Genomic DNA, 22,163 nt, shown 5'->3' with positions numbered 1-22,163 from the left:
GAAATGGTATATGTATTACAGCATTAGTTTATACCACTAAATGCACATGTAATGGGGACTATCTATGTAAGAGAAATCACCCAGGAAGGCTGCAGTTAAAGTAACTGTTAGCAATTCATTGCTGAAAAATAAACTGGCATTTGGGGTTGTCTTTGCATTTTTACAGAAGACTGAAAAATGCAACTTGGAAAAGCACAACCAGCATGTTCCCCTGCAGTCCTAGCAACCAATTCAGCGCTTCCCAACACATCCGCAACTGTCAGAAGCCTTGTTTCAATTAAGTATAAGCACATTTAACACATTTTGCAACTATGAAACACTATCAACTTTGCAATTATACCTACAATCCCCACCACAGACCAACTTTTTATGTATTACAACGCATTCAATTGCAAACATCAGTAAGAACAGAGTTGCAAAAAGAGAGTGGTGTGTGGTTCTGGGAAAAAAAGTTTTATGTAAAACCTTCTATGTCTGCTACCCTACTGCGGCATGAAACATCTGTTAGAAGCCAGTAACCTTGCTTTCATGTGTCATTTCTCTACTTAAGCCTAACCATTTGTATCCAAGTTGCAGTGTACTTTGTTTCCACGGTAGTGAGCTTCAATCAACTTCCAAAACTGCTCATAGCCTGGAATGTGTTTTGTAGATCTTTTATAATCAAAAGTTGTTTCCTGGACTATCAAATAGCAATTTCTATGATTAGTTACCTGAAAGATGATGCTCAGGAAGTATTTAATTTCATTTCATCTTTCATGCAACATGCTTGCCAAATAAAAAATTATTCCAAGTCATGCTTTGCAAACCACTCCAACCCTTTTTTTCCTACTTTTAAGTCTAATACAAACTATGACTTTTTCTGCCTGTTAAAGCACGCAAGTATTTGCAATAGTAACAAAACACTACTGCAAAGTCTCAACGGAGCTAAATTCTAAATTCTAATACCTGCTGTGCATGCATATTTTCCTACATGTCTTTTTAACACAAGCACGCACATTAGAGACCCTGATCTAGCAGTTTACTTGTATGTTCTACAGCCACATACAGCAAGTATTGTCTTTCAAGCTCACAAGGCTGCTTGTTGGTGTGTCCAGGGATAAGTACATGTGTTAGTGTGTTCCTGAACTGAGACAAAATTTTATATTAACAAGCATTTGCTGCTAACAGACTGCACCCTGAGACACAGTTCCCCTCTGAGAATTAGTTATTTAAATAAGCATGCATTTGGTTTCACATTTTAGCTTACTCTCTTTTCAAACAGACATGTCATGCATGTCATACTTTCATTTGCACCCACTGCTTCTCTGCGGCTTGCCATATAATGGGGGAAAGAGGGGCAATGCTGAGCATTGTGAGAAGACAACTAGTCCTTGGTTTCCAGAGATACGTTATTCCTCAAAGCAATCTTCATTACTTCGAAAAGTCTTTGTATTTGGAAGTTTCAGGAGGAAGTAATCTACTAATGTAACATTTTGTAGAGAACAACCCTCTAAAAATAATGGTTTTATTTTTTTAAGCTCTTCACCCAAAACAAAGCAAGACCAAGTTAACTCTCCTGTTCTTTGCAACATCAAGGCAACATCATCTGGTTCTAGATCCTCCAATCTCTTCCCATGAAAGACAGTGAATTGCTTCAGAACTTTAAAAAAGAAAATTACCATCTTTCGCTTTTAGGTTCCTTTACAGCAACCAGCAATAAGTATCCAATAAATCATGGTTAATTTTTAGTTTTCCATACACCTCTGACACAGCCTGCTTGGGGTGAAGAACTTGATAAGCTCCTGTTAATTGGAAGAAGTTCAGCTGAACCTAAAATCTTCAAATCAAAGACACTTGAATTATATGAATGAAATGGGACTGCCTTTTATCAAACAAACAAACAAACAAACAAAAAGCCTACATGAAGGCAAATTGAAACTTATCAGGATAGCCCACAGTCTACAGTAGAGAATATGTAACCCATTTAGACAAGAGTCCAAAGCCTCTGGCATTTCTACCCTCACATTAATTACATTAACTACAGACTGAACAGGTGGCAGCAGCAAGATCTGAAAAAAACAATTCCTTGACTTGAAGTAGCCTAACAACTATGGAAGCTGTACAGGACGAAAAGAAATCTATGCAATTATTTCACAGCACTGTAAATTTGTTGTACTTTCAGTTTTCAGGACACAGTTTTATCTTAATTTTGCTCCTTGTTGTAAAAATGCTGCACGGAAAACGAAAGGAAATATTCCTTTTCTTTCTAAAGGGAGCTTGAGGACTGTGCACAGATCTTCATTGGCAGCTGTTTGTACCAGACCATCAAAGCCATGGTGGTGAAAAGATGCTCTAGCAGTAGCTATAGGCAGCTTCTCTTCCCTCGCTGTGGTAACTCTCTAACTGTTTTTAGTAAAGGGCAGATGTTGTTCATGACCCAATTGAATACCCATTTTATTTTGTTATGGCTTTGGGGAAGGAAGAGAGTGTTGCATGCAGAATTCAGCGTTGATTAAAAAGCACTAACATTTGGCTGAACAAACCCCAATTTAGCCCCCTGGGCCTGTCTGACCCACTAACCACTGCTTCCTAACTATTCTGTTATGAGAAAGTTTGCCTGAAAAATGCAGCCTGCAGAGCCAAAAAAAAAAAAAAAAAAAAACAAAACAAAAAAACCCCACCAAAAAACCCCCAAAAACAACCAAAAAGAAGAAATCCAACACTTAAGTCAGTTTTGCACCATTTCCTTAATGACGTTACTGTAAAAATCCCCATTCCCTCAGCCTCAAATTTATTGTTTTTAAATTAAACATTTGTAACAAAGACATAACAACTGAGGGAGCCTCTTTAGTGACTGAACAGGATATGCACAGAAGTGTCAGACACACGTATTATATTGCTCAAATGCAGACAATAAATTTATAGCAAGATCTTATTTCCCTATAGGGAGAAGATGAGGAAAGAAGCACAGAGGATTTTGAGAACTTAAAATGCACCATCCCTATGTTATGGAGCGACACTTTTCTTCCAGGCAGTCTAAGCCTATCAAAATAGGTATCACCCACCAAAATAAGAAAAAATATCCCCATTTTGTTTCCACTGTTTTCTTTCAGATATGCTCCCTTAAAACATATGTCTTTTATACGTGTTGTAGGCTCAGGGCTTGCTTAGGGCTCATGCTTTCCCATAGGTCTGCAACAGTAAACCCTATATAAAACATAAGAGTGTAAAAAGCAGAGGCAGATAGCATGGAACACATTCAGCTATTTTTATCCCAAGGCAAGAGCAAAGGTACTAATGTCATGCAGGAAGAGAGGCATGCTATCTCCACTTGAACTGCACCTTGCAGTATCAGCACTGAGTTTATCAAGATCTGGGGTCAAACTTAAATCACGATTCTAAAGCACCCATGAAGAACTGCATCTTTCATTATGAAAAGAAGAAAAAAAAGGAAGTAGATTTCCATTCAATATCCATTTATCACAGCAAAAGAGGGAAAACTTGAAATAACTACCAGCCACTAAGGGCTCAGAAACCAAACAGTAAACAAAAGTCTCCAAAAGCAGGTCTTGTGATTTTTTTCATCATTCAAGCAGGAACCAAGACCAAAGATTTTTTTGATGCTTAAGAACATATGCCAGCAGCTCTCTGAAGGACACTCTTCCACCTCCTGCACAAGAAGCAAAGAGACAGCAGAGACCCTCTCTGAAGAGCTTGAAACATCTTACTGGTAGTAGAGATCAATAATATCTTGCAAAAGTATGATTCTTAAAAAGAAGGTACTGTCATGTGTAGAGATGATCAATACAATCATTTTGCAGGCACAAAGAAAATTACATTTAGTTAGCTCTAATTTCCTGGACTTTCCAAAGATAAATTAGAGCTTCAGAAGAAGAAACATGGAAAATCAGCACAGAACCAAAACACAGCCCCTCTGTAAAACTCATAGAATCACAGAATGGTTTGGCTTGGAAGGGATCTTGAAGATCATCTAGTTTCAACTCCCCTGCCATGGGCAGTGACGCCCTTCACTAGACCAGGTAACTCATACATTTGCAATCCTTTCTAATTGCTCCCAAGCTGAGCAGATGTTGAATACAAGCCTTCAAACTAAGGTCTGGTTTCATTTCACATCAGAGATAACTCTTTCAGAGAGGAAAAAAACAAAAACAAAAAAAAAACCAAACAACAAAACAAGTCAAAACAACAAACAGCCTTCTACAGCTCTCATTTCAAATTTCTTTTGTTTCCAAAAAGATGTTTCAATATCTTATGAAAGGCATTTCTAGTATAAGTATCCTGATTCTTGAATTAAATCCTTCTTGGATTAAAAAAATAAAATCCTACTGCTTTTTGTTCTTCTGCCAGCAGCAACTTTTTAAACGTAGTAAAAACAAACAACAGTGAAACCAGTATTTGCTCCATCACCAGAGGTTACAAACACGGTAGGCCTTACCAACACCACTGTACCGCAGATCAAGGCAGGGGCATCCGGGCATCCAGGAACTATACTGGAGAAGAATTTGGGAAACCATACCAGCAGCTCCCAGTGGATTCTGTCTGAAAAATGCTTTGGAAAACAAGTAGCACAGCTGTAACATGAGAGACTTTGAAACTAGTGTTCCGTAGTCATGACTTGGTGACAAGACTTGATGCAAAATGCTTCTCTTCAGAAAAGCTTTACTGCATAATTTTTTATGAAAACCTAGGTTTCACAGTGTACTGTCCCCACAAAGAGGGTTTAAAGATACTCTTTCAAGTGGTGTCATCCACACATAAAGAAAAAAACCAGTCATATCATCTAGCTCATGTGAAAGAAAAGCATAAGCAAGGGACTCTGAGCCCTCAAACTGACAGAGCTGTCATGGACTGAGATTAAAACTCTGTTGTATTCTCGCTTTTCCCCCGAATTTCCCACACATGCATACAAAAGGCAATGCCTTAAATCCCAAAGGACTTAAATTTCATGCAGTAACTCCAAGCAGTCCAATTTTGTTAACTATTTCAGATACCCATGAGAAGTCAGCATTCAGCACAGTTATGCAAGCAATAAAGTTGCCTATTCACTCCCCTTTTTCTGCTCACATAGTTCTAGCTTTCTGAGGATGAGCTAACATGAGACTCTCAGCCATTAGCAAGCTCTGAAGCGGGCATCGCATCCCGGACAGGGTCCCACCGAGGCTTATGGTACATTTAGCCAAGTCCTTGTCTTCTCCACAGAAATGAAGATACTATCCCAGCAAATGTTACTGAGCTGATGGAGCAGCAGTGGAATGAACAGCATGGAAGTCAGAGAAAGATTTAGCAAAGCTGAGTACTACTAGAGTTAATAATCATGCCCTAATTCAAATCAGCCTCTTCTAAAGCAGTTCAGGTGCATTTTAATTACTGTACAGGTTTTTTTTCTTGGCATAAGCCAAAAGAGTTCACATCAGAATCACAGCAACCACTTGGGAGGCAGGAAGCCACTGTGCTTACCCTATGAGTATCATGACCTGAATTAATTAGTATGTAGTGCTGCACATTTCCTTCAATCATCTCCAGTGCGTACATTCCTGGTCTCACATCCAGGGTCACCATAGCTATGAGGGAAACAAAAGAAGGTGGTGAAGCTTGCTGGGGCTGCTGCCCTGCCTCTTCCATATGCCTTCACAGAGGCACAACTGCCAAGGCTAATATTTGGGAAGGTAGTTCCTCATGCAAACTCCTACCATGCTGCAGGTAAGCCCACACACAGCTTCATGAGAAGAGGTAACAGGAGAAGGAGATGTCAAGCAAAGCTGAAAATTAAAAAGTGTGCATGCTAGTGTGTGAGAGAGCGAGTTAATAGCCAATTCAAGGTCATATGAAAAGAGGCAAGTTTAGGTTACTGTATGGACACTGACAGGAAAGAAGCTGTACAGTCCAGACAAAACACTACTAGACATCCACACTGAACAAGGTTTGTCTTACTCCATGCAGAAGCACTGTGATCACCCTAGGATGCAAAGCCACCTAGTCCACAGGGCTTATCAGAAATGTGTATGTTAGCAATGTACACAAACACAAGGAAGACCTTTGCATGTACTGTTACTGTGAAGTCTGAAAAAAAGTCTTTTCCACTGCATTAACAAACAAACAAAAAGAAACCCCCGCAAACAAAAAAGAAACACCAGCGAAAATAAGAAAGCTTGCCTTGTTTCACACTAAGCCCAGAAAGACTATACAAGCATCATCCTCTAAACCCTTAGCAGAAAGGATCACAGATGCTGAAGTCATGCCTTACAACTGTCCTGCAGCCACAAAAGCCCTGGTCATGCTGTTCTCCCACACAAGGGACATCGGCAGTGGGTACACAGCTAAGAAGAGCTGTAAGCCTGCTCTCCCCTTCTCAAGCTTCATGTTTTGTATCATTAACTTCAGTGCTTAAGAGAAACACAGCTGTCCCGGTAGGTCACACGCAAGGAAGAAAGGCATTTTCTGAGATAAGTGCAAAAGCTCCTTAAAAGTCATGATGACCTAGGGGAAGGATTTTAAATCATTAGTATCACAGTACATCCTGAGTGCTGCGGGAGGTCTGGGATGTAGACTCTCACTGGGGTGCTCTTCTCAGCTGTCTCCTTCAGGACAAAGCAGAGAGGCAGTAGATGCTAAGCCTGAAGGCTTTAAGCATCACAGCTCCACCATATTTGCCATCAAAGAGCAAAGGCTCCTGCTGCAAGTTCACTTGAATATTACCTGGTAATGTGTACTTGCAGCCAAGAATGCCAACCATATCTTGGGCTGCACCAAAAAAAGTGTGGCAAGGAGGTCAAGGGAGGTGATTCTTCCCCTTTACACTGCTCTTCTAAGACCCCACCTGGAGTACTGCGTTCAGCTCTGGGGTCCCCACATAAGAAGGATGTTGATCTGTTTGAGCAAATTCAGAGGCAATGAAGATGATCAAAGGGCTGGAGCACCTCTCCTATGGAGACAGGCTGAGAGAGTTGGGCTTGTTCAGCCTGGGAAAGGCTCAAGAGAGACCTAGCAGCCTTCCAATACCTAAAGGGGACTACAGAATACAAGGGCATGTAGGAACAAGACAAGGGAGAATGGTTTTAAACTGAAAGGACGTAGATTCAGATTAGATACAAGGAAGAAGTTATTTTCTGTGAGGATGCTGAGGCACTGGCTCAGGTTGCCCAAAGAAGCTGTGATTGCCCCACTCCTGGCAGTGTTCAAGGCCAGGCTGGATAGGGCTTTGAGCAGCTTGGTTTACTGGAAGGTGTCCCTGCTTATGGCAGGGGGGTTGAGACGATATGATCTTTGAGGTCCCTTCCAATCCAAACCATTTTATGATTCTAAGATTTCTCTCCTGTGTTTAAACTTGGGTAAGGAGAAGAAATATCTTTCCACAGAGATCTGATAACAATATGCAAATGCAAGGCACAAGTGTTGGAGCAATGAAGCATATGCAATTAAAAGCTTGACATATTTTCTGAGTAAGGCAATAGAAAATACTTTATTTACAAGGTACAGGAGCTAACATAAGGAACATTTCACACATGCAGAAGAAGACAGACTACTGACCATGTGGGAAGTGGGCACAGTAGTCACGCTCACAAACTTGAAGGTATAAGTCATGCTTCCCTCCTACTAATCTTACCATCCTCTTCCCTAAAAACCCAAAGGGTTAGGGATCAAGTATTTTATTATTTTTACTTACAGAATTACAGTAGATGAGAATGTAAGCAGGCATGATGGCATTTTTTTAATCTAGAAACCTGCCTTATACCATGAGAAAGAGGAAGGAACGCTTTGAGAACTCACGTTTAGGCTGGATAAGAGCTTCTTGCCATCTATGTCTGCTTACAAAGTCCATATAAGACTCTCCTCAGAAGTCCTGCACAGGCACCCATTTAGCATGCCAGAACCAGTTCATCAACTAAGTGAATTTTGTAATGGGAAGAAGTAGCTAGCATTGATTGTAACTATGATGTTATTTCCATGCACTTTTTCTCTGTATGTTCTTGTAAGAAGAGCTAAAAGATTCACCGTGGAGTAATTAACAGTTATACATCAGCTTTTAACAGCAGCCAAGACTCTCCCATTAGCCTCAGCAAGAACATTCACTATTACACATGTGCAGTGCTTTCTATTACTGTTAAGAGAAAACCAAGCCCCCAAACTTCCTCCAGCAAAGCACTTAATTCTGCTTTAAGAGAGTGTCTCCTGATTTTCTGTGTATTTAAAAGCTGTTTCTCCCAAAGTACCCACTGTTTTCTCTTCCTAGGAGGGGTACCTTACTTTGAAACAGACAGAAGCTAGCAGCTATCAGCCTATGGAAAACATACCTGCAAGTACCCAAGTGCACCATCGGGTGGTGTCATAGCCGTGCTCACCTACCACGTGTAAAACACATGCGTGCAAAACTAGCAAGGGCTCCTTCCTGGTCACCGTTTCAGGGAGAACGGCTTCAAACGCCAACAGGAATAAGAGGTGCAAGGAACAATCGGCCCTCACACGCGCACCCCTCCCACAAAAGCTGGTAGAAAACAGCCTGGCAGGAGGACAAGACAAGGTTCAACTATGAAGATCCAGCACTTCCCCCTTGTTAGGGTGATGGAAAAAGCCTAAATGATGTCTGGGATGCACTGGTGAGCTGACCATAATGAGAAAAACATCCAGCAGTTTTTGTGACAACAGCCATAGAAAACCTTAAAAAAATTCCAGAAACAAAGATTTACAGAAAAAAAAAAAAAAAAGAAATCTGCAGACTGGTTAAGGCTAGAATCACTTGAGTCTTGACTCATGCTTCTACCTCATTTGTGCTTTTTTTCGGTTCCACCCACTCCCCACATACCCACCTTCAGTCCACCACAGCTACTTTAAATTAGTGTTTTCAAGAGTTTGTTTACTCCTTCCTGGTTCTTTTCTGCCTCTCAGAGGTTTCCACTGAGAAATAAGAGGAATTTAATATGTGGTAGATTACAACAATTTGTCAAACACGGCCTTGCAAGCATGTAAGTGGCAGGTAAGATGAAAAAAACTGAGAAGCCCAGGAGGAGGTTAAAGATTGAATATCTATTTTATGCTTCTCATAGCTCAAGTTTGTGGAGAAAAATAGGTATTTTCAAACTGTTTGAGAACAATTTCAAGAGATAAACTAAAAATTACAGGCTATTAAAAAGCAAAATTACTTAACTGGCTATTTTTCATTCCATGTCATTAAGTTTCCAGACATTATCTGAAATGGGGGATTTTCATCAGGCAATTATCAAGCATAAGAAATTGCCACTTTATACGTGAAGGTATACACTCTTTAACGGATATAATTACTAACATGGGCTATACCAGTCACACATATTAAAGCCCCCTCTGCACTGCATTCCTTGTATTTGCTTACGTAAAACTAGCTCAGGGAAACAGCTATCAGCTTCAGCACCTAGTAACTTCACTGTCTGGAGAGCAGGCAATAATAGATGATGCACCAGATTCTGTTGCATTCCCCTGACATGGTATGACAAATATCTCAGAGATTTCAAGGCTTTTGTATCAGAGCCCATCACAGAGCCCAAGCAGATGTTGTATGAAGTGTTATTGTTCATTACACCTTGCAAGTCATGGGCTCTTGACAGATGTGCTGGAGCAGATCCCTGTGCTTGCCCCAAGAGTTCTCAGCTCCAAATACTCCCACTAGTCATCTCTCTTTCCTCCTGACTTTTTTTTTTTTTTTTTTTTAATACATGCCTAAGCAGCTCAAGAAAAGCATTTAATTTCCCACCAGGGAAACTGCATGTGGTAAACTTACTTTCAGCTGTGTGTTTCACAAATACAACTCATTTTACACTTTTGTTTGGGAAAGTAGGTGACATTTATGTCAACACAATTCTGGTAACAAAAGCCTAAGTTTACATAGAAACAGCAATCGTTTAAAACCTTCCAGAAGTCATTCCTTCAAAAGAAACCCAGAATAAGATACAGAAAACACAACCAACAAGAAAATGGTGATTAGTTTAGTAGAGAAGTTAGGAAAAAGTACTTTAGATCCAGCCAGAGCTCTGCACTAATTCAGACTTGCATAACGTTTGTCAACAGTGAATGCCCAGGACTTCATTCCAGCAGATCCTGACAGAGGTTCCTAGAACCTTGAACTTTAGAAGCTCTGAAAAGACATCTTAAGTTGAGGAAAGCACTCTCATGCCACGAAACATTCATGTCCCATCAGAAACCAAACAACATATAAACCCAAAGAGTTAAAAAAAACCCCAACAAACAGTGGGGAATCTCTCTTAAAGTGATCCTAAGATGCAACAGCAGCTGTTCTGCCAAGCAGACTCACAAAGGGTGCAGCAAGAGACTGAAGTCAACCAACGTTCACCTTCACCCAGCAGCTTCACTGATGCACACTCAGCATTAGAACTTTTAGGAAATTATGAATTTCCTAGCATGCAAGCTGACCAAAACACAGACTAAAAGGTAAAGAAAAAACCAGACATCAGAGAACCCTAGTTAGCTGTGGCTTGCTGGCAACAGGAGTCAGATTCCTCTTAAGCTAGCTCCATGGCTCCAGCTCAACAAAACCACCAGTGAGCCTGAATGTATGTTTCCAATATTAAGAAAACCAGCTCACTACTCAAAACATAATCCTCCTCTGGCTGGACTCCCATCATTTACTCTGGTGTTTGGATCTCCCAGCCAGCTGTGTTGTTAACACAAGGTGTCCTTTCTGCCTGTCATTCCACAAAGCAGCACCTGGAAGGCAAGCCAGCTGCTTCCTCACTCCTGAGCCACCAACAGAGCAAGTTTGGCCCTGTTTGCTTTCAGTGAAATCCCACTCTTTGATTTATGCATGGCTTAGACTGGGGCAATTCTTGGGGCAAAAAAAAAAAAAAAAAAAAAACAAAACAAAACACAAAAGAGAACCAAACATTAAGTGCAAACACGTTCCTGAAAGTCAGCTTTTGTACATATAACTTCAGGGTGAAATTCACGAGTGTCCCATCCATTCAACTATCAAAGCATTAAAACAAACACAAAACTGACGCATAGCAACACACCAAGGTTTATATCACTCAATAGCTCTGTCAGGCACATCTTTCTATTAATGAAACATAAGCTCCATTCACATTTTGAAACTACTGCTAGTGAAACAGCTCCAAAACCAGGGAGAACAAAAGATTTCGAATTCTCAGAGCTCTCTGTGTTGTTTGTAAATGGTTCCCAAGCCACAACTCCACATGCAAGCTTTTGAGCCTAAAACCCAAGAGACAAATAATTACAGAGACAGAGACTGCCAAAGAATCAAGACAGACCAACAGCAGAAAGTAACAAACATCTGAGGACTCAGTGGAACATAGGATGCTATGTATTTGTTACACTGAATGGTGAAATCTTCTCCCCTGTTGTTTACAGGGGAGGGATGACAGGGAATTTTGATGGGCACAGCCATACCAGCACCCGAGTTGTCAGAAGTTCACACCTGCCCACAGAAGAAAAGTTGTGAAAGGATCAGAAGACTTGGATTCCTCCCCCAGTACTGTCATGCCAAGTTCACTTCCGCTGGGACATAGGCTATGTTGAATACAACCTGGAAGAAGAAATCTTACAAGATGGATATGATGGCCAAGAGCCACCATGGCTCTGTTTCATCCTTTGGCTATTTTGGGTATTAACCCACAAACCCTCCCAGCCCTGTCTTCTGCATCTGGACAGAGCCTCACAGGCTCAGCTGAGACCTATACAACATTCTTTGATGTCCCACATGGAGACTGAACTACCTTTCCTTACATTTGCTTACCACAACTCAAACCCAGAGGCACTCACACCCAAACAGATTTTAAAGAACAAGCCAGAAGAACAGAAAGGATTTTGATTTCCCTGGACAGTTCAAAGCAATGCAGCCACAAGTACCCTGGAGAACAACCCCCAAATGTGTCACAGTGTACTCCGATCAGCCTGGCACTCCAGCAAGATGCCATGTGTTCCATCAGGAGCAAGCCTTGACTCCACACTTGTACCCTGATCAGCCTGGCACTCTAGCAAGATGCCATGTGTTCCATCAGGAGCAAGCCTTGACTCCACACTTCAGGGTAAAAAGCACCTACATTAAAAGTACCCTATAAGCAAATACATACATCTTCTGCAGTGTTAACACGGTGGTGCCATGAAGAGTTCAATTATTTTGTTTTGCAGGTGGACCTGAGCAACTCACAGGCAAGCTGCTTCTACAGCTCTGTGAAAGCTCTCAATCCCCCAGTGGGAACAGCCCAAGGAGGTACTCAGAAGAGCAAGGTGATGTGCCGCCCTGGGGAATACATTCACCGGGACCGGATACATACATGTGTGTCTGAAGAGGGGTGAAAGGCACACACAGCTGGGATGCACATGGGGGAGGTCAAAAAGAAAAGAAATCCAGGATTTTCAGTGGGAAGAACTCTCATCCTGTGGAGTGTGGTAATGTAACAAGCCACAGCAGTTCCCTCTGCAAATGATCTACCCCAGTGAAATTTCATTGGGTACAATGCTCTCGCACTTCTAGACAGATAACAGTGCATTTACATCCAAATACCAACAGTGAAAGTACATTACGTGTGGTAATTCTGCGTCTCACTGTACCAGCTGTATATCTCAGGGAAAACAAAATCCTCGCTACAAGAACACGCACCACTCAGGGACAATGAATATAAAAAGATACCAAGAAGTGGGCTTCACTGGGTTTATTTTCAATTTATTTTAACCTTATCATGAAATGGACTTCATTTGTTTTAGAGTAATGACTTCAGATATTACTAAATACTGCTCAGAGAAGCTGTAGATGCCCCATCTCTGAGTACTCCATCCTTGAAAGTGTTCAAGGTCAGGCTGGACAGGGCTTTGAGCAAGTGAAAAAGTGGCCCTGCCTATGGCAGGGGCATTGGACTAGATGACCTTTAAAGGTCCTTTCCAACCCAAACCATTCTGTGAGGAGAGACTTTTTAGCAGGGCCTCTTGCAATAGGGATAATGGTTTAAAACTAAAAGACAGAAGATTCAGGTTGGATGTAAGGAAAACATTCTTTCCAATGAGGGTGGTAAAATACTGGAACAGGTTGCCCAGAGAGGTGGTGAGTGTGCCATCCCTGGAGACATTCAAGGCCAGGCCAGATGTGTTTCTGGACAACCTGATCTAGTTGAAGATGTCCCTGCTCTTTGCAGAGGGACCCTTGAAGGTCCCTTCCAACCCAAACTATTCTATGATTCTGTTCTGTGATTAGATAGCATAAATCTTGAAAAACAAAGGCTATAGAAAGATGCTGTATATAAACAAATAAATGATGCTTGCAACGTGACAACCACTGGAATCACAACACATGGAAGCAAATATGAAAAAAAATAAAAAAAGATCCTTGGCTTCAGAAAAGTAATTCAAGTTCTTTAAACACTGAAAGTGACCTGAAGATTTCAACTGGTTTAAGAAATTCTAGAAACACTCTGAAAAGACAAATAATCAGGCACTGCCAGAGTTCAGCCCTCCCAGGGATGTATTCAATAATCCAGTATGTTTTTCTAAAATGTAACATTTCAAAATCTATCAGACATATCATAATTCACACATGGGAAGGCAGCTTTCCTGTATTACTGAACCACTTGTTTAAAAAGAGAGCTAGAGAGAGAATTCATAAATATGGTGAAAACACAAGTTATTTAGGATACTGGGAAATATGTGAAATGCACATTTTCTCCTCCACATCTTTCTCAGACACAAAGGATTACAGTGAGAAGGCAAAATAAAATACTTTTTAATAGACTAAGCAGGTGTTGCGGAGATAGAGGAAAGGCAGCAGTATAAAATTTTATATTTCACAGGTTTTAAGGGAAGATAAACTTAGTTTCCTCTTTTTATAGAAATGAGGTTAAATATATTTAAGAGGTACAAGACTGAACAGAATATGGACTACACCACTTGGCAATTGAAATCCAGCCACCCTTAATGACTGATACTAATCAGATTTTACTATTACTGTGACACACAAAAGACTTCAGCTCCTGCCTGAACAAAGTGTATAGCTGAATACAAAGAAAGAGGACTGATTTTCTTTCAGGCTTTGCCCCCAGTGGTTTGTAAGAAGAAAGCCTGGTCTAGGGAATATTTAAACCTACTTTGGACACCTTTCACTTAAAAGCAAGGACTGTTCCTACAGGTGTAGAGGCCCCTAAAGTGGAGCTCTTGAGGTTACTGCCTGCAAGGAAGGGATGGTTCATTCTGGAATGGGAGCAGCAAATACTGTTGGGGGATCTGGATGTGCTGCAGAAGGCGATGAACGACAGGTGACAGCCCTGGCACAAAACTGTGCGATGTCCCTGGGAACTCCTGTGTCTGCAGGCTCCATTAGGCAGCACTTTGTGCAAGGGACTCAGAGAGATGGGATGCAAACCCACATGAAGACAGGCATCATACCATCCCCTGTTTGCACACAGTGTTCTCCGCTGTATCTCTTTAAAAAAAACCAACCAACCAAAACACAGTATACGTACACACCCTGCCCCAACCACTTTTCTTATTTGAAAGCAACAGTTTGGGGAGTACAAAAAGAAAAGGCGTAAACTGACAAAACCACACAGTTTCCAACAAATTACACTGTATTATGCTTGTGAAACTTCTGGAAAAAATAAACTTTTTGCATTTTCTGTTCATTTTATAAAACAACAGTCCCCCATTCTCTCCACTTCCTAGATAAGACACTATATTTGGGAGAGTGTGTGCCACGAGGTAAGACACCAACAGGTGGGTTTTCTTGCACTGCACTGGTCATTACTAACAACCTTCCAGCCAATGCTGACACTGATTGGTGTTGGATTTCAGAAGCACTGAGGGCCAAAAGCCCAATGAATATCAGTGGCCACTGTGGGCTCTTAGCACCTCCAAAAAGAAAAAGGAAAATCAGCCTCAGCAAGCCAGTCCTACAAAGAAGTTTTGTGCAAGCAAGGACAATTCGAAGTGTCTCAATGACAGTCAGTCAAATGCATCCTTGCCATTGGATCAGGAAGCTCAATACAGCACTGGGCTCCAAGTAAGTCCTGGTTAGATGGTCACATTGGCCTCAGCCTACCTAATGCCAAAGCAGCAGTTATACAATGGCATAAACAAAACATCGTATTCATGAAGGACTGGATCCACAGCTGACAAAGGCTTCTTTTTGCAACTTCTTTTTGTGACTTCTTTTTGAAGTACTTCATCTGAAATTTGTGCTAGAAGTCCCCTCTCCTGGCTGACCATGCCATCACTGCCCAGCCAGCCACTGCTTGATCATCCAGCAATGTTTCTAAGCAAAGAAATCAAGAGACATTGGAGTTTTGTGCTATCACTGTTATGAGGAAAAGGTTTAAGAAATGTATTCTTCCCTCCACTCCCCTTTTCCCAACTGCTACACCCAGGACAAGACATTCTATACCAACACAAAACATACATTTCACACACTTGCACAACCTGCAAGACTAACTTTAGTGGTTTTCGAAGACTTTAGGACTAAAATAAAGGTTTGCTTCTTCTCAGGATGAATCCTTCACAAAGATTTAAACCAACTTTTTGATATTAAACCCCTAGCAGCTTAATTTTCTGAAGAAAAAGCTATTTCATAGACTTAGCAGCAAAGACACTTAAGAACAATTTGATATGTGTTATCTAATAAATTTTATCCCCCCCCCCCGACACAGTAATCCAATGAATACACTTCTTCTAATAATACCCAAAAACATTTTTTTCTATCTTTCACTCTTCCATCTCATTCCAACATTTATTTGACACCAACCTACGGTAACACAGTAAAAGTATTAAGCAGATACTAAGATACAGACATAGGAGAGGCTGTCAACATCACTGTTTAATATCAAAAGTTCACATAGGGAAAGCACTGTCTAAAAGGTATCAGAATATGCACAGAAAATATAAGCTTTTTGGTGCCAGTAATGCAGCTGACTTGCTTGTTTCAGCCTTCAGAGCTGCAGAGGCAGCAGAAATCAGTACTTCAACATGCATTGAAAAGGGTGTCGTAAACTTCAAAGAACTTAAAAAGGCTCTTAATACTACAGGAGTCTGATCTTCACTAAACTAGGGAACAAACCAGTTAATCATCATTTAGAAATTCAGGACTTAAGTGAAGCGGATTAATTTAACAAAGTAGCAACCATAGGAATTCTGTCAGCTTCCTTTAGTTTTGGCTGAGTAATTAATATCTTTTTTTTCTTCTTAATTAAAACCAGAGACAGCGCCAGCATCAGTATGTGCATGTTAACACAAAGGCATGCACTGATGGCTCTGCTTTAGCAGCTGCAACCTCTAAGCAATGACACACCACCGGCAAACTGGATCAAAGATACAGCTGCCTTTTTCTTATTTCCCAAATTTTGTAACTTTCATTACTACTTAATTAATTCGGATGTTCTGTTGGTTGAAAGGACAGCTCACAGGAAGCAGCCCATGCCTGAAAGGATGGGAACGCTGAGCGTGTGTGTTGAATATCGAGTGACCCGTGTGCAGGATGAGTCCTTTCCTAGCCAGGGCCCCATTTCTGCTCGCGTTAGCACACTCACACACTCGCTACCCTCCCTGTAAGTTGGGCAACAGAAGCCGCCAATTCTCATCGATGCCCAACTCTCCCCACTGCGCAGACCCCAGGCTAGAGGGAAAAGCGCACCGCGTTATCCCAGTGCCTCCCAACGCTCAGGGCACAGCAAGCGCCCTCAACCCTTCCCCATCCCAAAAAGGCACGTCCGCTCTCCGCCCTGCCCCCGAGATGATCCCTGCTCCCACCAGCCACACTGCACCCCACGGCAAAGCTGAGCACACCCAGAGGACTGAGAGGGACCCCGCGCCGCGCCCGGGGGGAAGCGGTGAGCAGACCGAGTCATTACCCGAGCCCCGAGGCTGCCCTGCGGCGCTCCGGCCCGGCCCCAGCGGCTGCCCTGCCTCAGGCGTGCGGCGCAGACCCCAGCCTCAGCGCCGGCAGGACCGCATAAGAAGGCGCACTCCGGGCCGGCTGCGGACAGCCAAGAAACTATCGCTCCGGGACCCTGTGGTACCGCCACTAACAGTAACTGATTCCTAAAGGAAGAGAGCGCTCTGCAGCCCGCGTGGTCCCGCTGCCCCGCCGCCCAGGAGCCCCCCGCGCCCCGCTGCAGCAGCGGCGCGGCCCGAACGGGATGGAGGGGCGGCCGCCCCCAGCCCGCTCTGCCGGGCGCTCAACAGGCTGCCGCCTCACGGCGAGAGGCCGGGCTGGGGCTGCCACCACCCCCGGGGCTGCCCAGCACCTGCCCCTGCTCCTACCCCGCGGTCCCGGAGCGGGGTCTCCCCGCAGCCCCTCTCGCTTACCCATAGCCGGCTCTGGTCGCCCGGGCGATGCGGGGGAAACAGGGCAGGGACTCGCTCTACCGTGCCTCGCTGGACTGCGGGAGGCGCGCACTGGCGGGCTCCACTCGCCTCCGGCGGCTGCGGCGCGGAGAGAGGGGCGGGGACAGCCCCGCCTGCCTGCTCCGCCCTGGGGGAGCCCGGCCCGGCCCGGCCCGGCCCGGCGCGGGGGAGAGTGGCGAAGCGCCGCCCCGCGGCCTGACGGGGTACCCCGGCCGTGCTCCTCCCGCCTGGACCCTGCTGCCGGGGGGTCCCTGAAGCGGGGGCTCGCTTTCGTATGGCGCCCCCGGTTTCCTCCAGCGTTTTACCGTTCTCCTCAGGAGGCTTCCAGGAAGGAGCCTCTGGGGCCAGGCTGGTTCCCTGCTCCTCTACCTTTCAGGCTCTTGCCCGGGAAACGGGGCTAAGGGCACCCTTGACCTTCAGAGGCATCTGCTTCTTGATGTTCCTCCACGGCAAGGGCACCACGTGCGCAAACATAACATTACTTCATTAATATCTATATTCGTGTTCAGCAACGTGATTCTGATCTTCACTGCCTCTTCTGAACCTATGAATGCTGGTGTATGGCACTACATAGCACTGCGGTAGCTGCCGCCCAAGTGATGTTCCTGCCACACTGCCTTGCCTGCCTATGCTTGCAGTGACCTTTTAATTTCTTTAAGCACCGCGAGAAATGTATCTTAGCTTTTGGGGAAACCAAAGAGAAAGGGATCCAAAAGTAACACACCAAATAGCTTGGGGGGTCTATGAGTGGCTTCTCCCCTGAGAGCTTACCAGTAAAACCCCCTTCATACCTGGATGTGTTGAAAGGCAAAACCAGTTGCGTTGTAGGAGTGAGTCTTCACAGATGGAGGTGAAGGGTATGGAACAGAGTGGCAAAGTCAGCTTTTTTCAGTTTAGTTTCTTTTCTAAGTTGGATTTTTACCATCAGAGCAATTTGATTCAGAGGCAAAGGCCAGTTCTTTAGTGAGAATAAATGCATCTACAGTGGCTAATATCAATCAGGTTGTGCTGATTTACATTAATTGGGTAATTGGCATGCATTTCTCTGTCACAATAACAGTACCATAATTTTCTGTTATTTACGTGAAGTATAAAGAGATATTTAATCTTTTCCCATGATTATTAACAAATTGATCTATTAAATTATGTAACCATATTATTCCCCTCTAAAGAAGACCGATTGCTTAAGAACATATTAATAAAACATGAAGGCGAAGGAGTGACAAGTCTGACCACTCATTTTGAGGGATATTAGCTCATTCTTTGCAATTTCAGCCCCCTGCTCGTGAAGTGGTGTGCACAGTCATCTGAAATCTGTGGGACTAGTTGCTCAAGGGAATTTGGTCAACACAGTCAGCACTGTCCTGATTGGGTTTGCATACTTGCACCACAGTATGGAGTAGACATTTTTTTGGTAGCACAGGAGTTGTCCATATTAGCACATATGCAGTGAGAGGAGTGACTCACTTTCTGTCATCCTCAGAAACATTGGTTATTTTACTATCCAAAGAGCAAAGCAAAGAACAGCTGTCCAAATATTGGTTACGGCTCAGCAGTCAGTGGGGATCTCCACTCACAGAGATACTGAGTCTCTGACAAGTGAAGAGAGAAGTTGACAGGGCTGATGTCAGAAGTTTTGATTCTTTAAGCAAAACTACACTACAGTACTCAAATGAGGTCAAGAAGGCAAGGATGCTTAGCTGGAATTTCTGCTAGGAATAGAAACTGATGGATTTAATTTCAGAACTAAGCTGTCTAGAAATAGGTACTTCCCTAGTTAGGAAAGTCTTACAGCTGGATTCTGGTCCATATTTACTCTTTTATCTAGTATATAACAGGAAGGAGAAAGGCTGGAATGTGTAGCATTTCAGCCAGTCTCAGTGGCTGAATGGCTCCTTGGGTGCTATAGCTGGTAGCCCTAAGGGAAGGATAAAGGCCTGCTGTAGTTTACCCTGGAAGCCAGATAGATTGATCCAGACAGTCTTGTCATCAAGGGATCATAAAACAACCTGGTGCCATTGGAGATCTGATATGTAAAAGAGAAGGCAGAGGTCAGAATTCATCACTGATTAATGTCATTCATTGTCTATGCTAGGTGCTTGAAACCTTTTCCATATCTTGGGTAACAACCTGCAAGCACTTCTTTATTTGTAGAGAAATTTGTAGTGTTACCCTAATACTAGTGTGATGATACCAGGTATTTCAAGAAACACCTTCACTCCCTGCAGCAATATGCTTGGTGTATCTTCTGATCTGGTCTGGAACACTGTGTTCTTCTCTAGAGAAGTTTTAAAAAGGCCTTCTGATTTGCAGAAGAAAGTTTAACTTCAATCTCAAGATCAGTCAGGGAGAGGTAGGATGGAAAGGGAAGGCCTCAACAGTGATAACTGAGGGCATGGTATTAGCCTGAAACTCTGCTTTTTACTGTATTTGACCATTTCTAGCAATCAGTGGTGAAACTGATTTCAAGAGCAAGTGAAGGCTGGTTGCATACAATTCTTTTTTGTTGTGGTTTTAATTTACCAGGCTCCATCTGTTTCCCTACTTCTTCAGTGGAGAAGACCCTAGCTCTAAAATTAATCCCTATTTTCTTTGTGGACAGAACAGTGTGGTAGGTGCCGCTAGCTGTTTACTTGTCTCTGTCTTCCACCCCTTCTGTCTTTCCCCAGGCTGTCTAACTAGACAAATTGCCCTAGATACAAGAAACCTTCCCCATTAAAACCAGAATCAAAGGCAGGATGTTTCCACTTTATGTTTTAGCTTTGATTAAACATTATGTAATGTTAAAGACAGTGGTCTAGTAAAACTATCTTTCAGTGGGACACCTGCTTCGGTGGGTCTTCAGCTCACACAGTGTCCTATCTTTGGCTGTAGGTGAGCCCCCTTCCCATGGCTCCCTCTGCTAATAGTGAAGCTAGTGGTTAATTGTAAATATTACTTTTTCCAACTACTACAGAGGCAGTACCAGTTCCCAGAGTGAGTGTATAGGGTACCATTCCTACACTTGATTTTGCAAAAATCCTGCAAATCTCCAAAACCGTATAAAATCAGAAACTCACAAACCAGCCTCGTTTTGAATGTTAACACAAGTGTATTTTAGTTTTAAGGGAATCAAAAGTGATAAAATACAGTTTTAGTTGCAGTGAGTGCTCTCTGTGGCCTTTCTCAAGGGGGTTCATCCATCCTCTCTGCCTTGAACTTTTGTGATTTCACATACAGTTGAGCCATGCTGGGGATTTTCTCTCCCATGTGATCTTCTGTTCAAAGTGGCGTTTCAGAGGCCATGGATGTTAAAGAGAAGTAAGATGACAATTGGATCACTTTATGCTCTCATCTGTGCACAAAAAAGCGGTGACCTTTTCATGTTTTAAACTCAGCATCTCAGTGTAGATGAAGGGGAATGACTCACGCTCTCCTATGTTGTTTGTACCTTTTGTGTGAAGCTGATCCATTTTAGACTCCAACTGCTGCTACCAAAACCCCTTCTCAGTGCTTACTGCAGAGAGCTGTTTGCAAAGTTCATCCAAGCAAAATTGTACAGATCATGGGTACTGTGTAGTCTGGGGTAAAGAGAGAAAGAAAAAGATAAAAAATTAGAAGTAATTTGATATAGTTTAGCTAGCATGCAGGTACTCCTTCTGAAATTTAACATACAGGTGCAATAGATAGTGTAAGGAATAAATATTCTTCAAAATCAAAACTGTTTATTACCAAGTAGGTCATATTTCCAGGAACTGTTTCTCAATATGCAAATACGAGCAGTGATTGCTTTAGAATAGATATAATTATATATTCAACAGAATGCATATTTTTTTCCCAATGAACCATAGTTGATTTTATCTGAAAATTAGTGATTACCATTTTGGTGTTAATTACGGAGTACTGAATACATCTCCAGTGTTCAAAGACAGACTCATCTCTGTTTCATATCCCCAAGTCACTTGTGGAATAACCAACGTCACTTTGTGATTTTAAAGGTACAAAAAAGAAAAAACAAAAAAACCCTAGGAGATATAATTGAAAATGAAGGATTAATGTTTAGATCAGGACCTCTTTCTTACCTTACCTTACCCGAAGTACAGTATTTTGCACTTCTGTGTGTAGATACTCTGTAAGTGTCTGTGAGAGACTGGGCCTGGGTGAAGACCAAGAGAGCAGTATTGGCTGTTTTTATTCTGTATACATATCATAGAATCATAGAATAGTTAGGGTTGGAAAGGACCTCAAGATCATCTAGTTCCAACCCCCCTGCCATGGGCAGGGACACCTCACACTAAACCATGTCACCCAAGGCTTCGTCCAATCCAGCCTTGAACACTGCCAGGGATGGAGCATTCACAACCTCCCTGGGCAACCTATTCCAGTGCCTCACCACCCTAACAGGAAAGAACTTCCTCCTTATATCCAATCTAAACTTCCCCTGTTTAAGTTTTAACCCGTTACCCCTTGTCCTGTCACTACAGTCCCTGATGAAGAGTCCCTCCCCAGCATCCCTATAGGACCCCTTCAGATACTGGAAGGCTGCTACGAGGTCTCCACGCAGCCTTCTCTTCTCCAGGCTGAACAGCCCCAACTTCCTCAGCCTGTCTTCATACGGGAGGTGCTCCAGTCCCCTGATCATCCTCGTGGCCCTCCTCTGGACTTGTTCCAACAGTTCCATGTCCTTTTTATGTTGAGGACACCAGAACTGCACACAATACTCCAGGTGAGGTCTCACAAGAGCAGAGTAGAGGGGCAGGATCACCTCCTTCGACCTGCTGGTCACCCTCCTTTTGATGCAGCCCAGGATACGGTTGGCTTTCTGGGCTGCGAGCGCACACTGAAACCGGCTCATGTTC

At 42.9% G+C, this 22,163-nt stretch overlaps 1 protein-coding gene across 3 annotated transcripts in view; it reads right to left on the bottom strand.

Moving 5' to 3' along the window:
• The window catches only part of GPM6B (glycoprotein M6B), a 108,235-nt gene extending 90,820 nt beyond the window's left edge, over nucleotides 1-17,415 (bottom strand). For 2 of the 3 annotated variants that reach the window (XM_065677432.1, XM_065677438.1), the window contains exon 1: nucleotides 17,287-17,415. In XM_065677432.1, coding sequence (XP_065533504.1) covers nucleotides 17,287-17,290 — 4 coding nt within the window. In that variant the 5' untranslated portion in view covers nucleotides 17,291-17,415. Of the gene's footprint in view, nucleotides 1-4,435; nucleotides 4,494-17,286 lie in introns of those variants that run through there. The other variant, XM_065677434.1, reaches the window with a different exon arrangement.
• Nucleotides 17,416-22,163: the final 4,748 nt, after the last annotated feature.

Source organism: Lathamus discolor, chromosome 4, assembly GCF_037157495.1.
Source record: "Lathamus discolor isolate bLatDis1 chromosome 4, bLatDis1.hap1, whole genome shotgun sequence".
In the NCBI taxonomy this organism is placed as follows: domain Eukaryota; kingdom Metazoa; phylum Chordata; class Aves; order Psittaciformes; family Psittacidae; genus Lathamus; species Lathamus discolor.
Note: the sequence above shows the minus strand (reverse complement) of the source record. Positions and strands in the feature narration are given on the sequence as shown.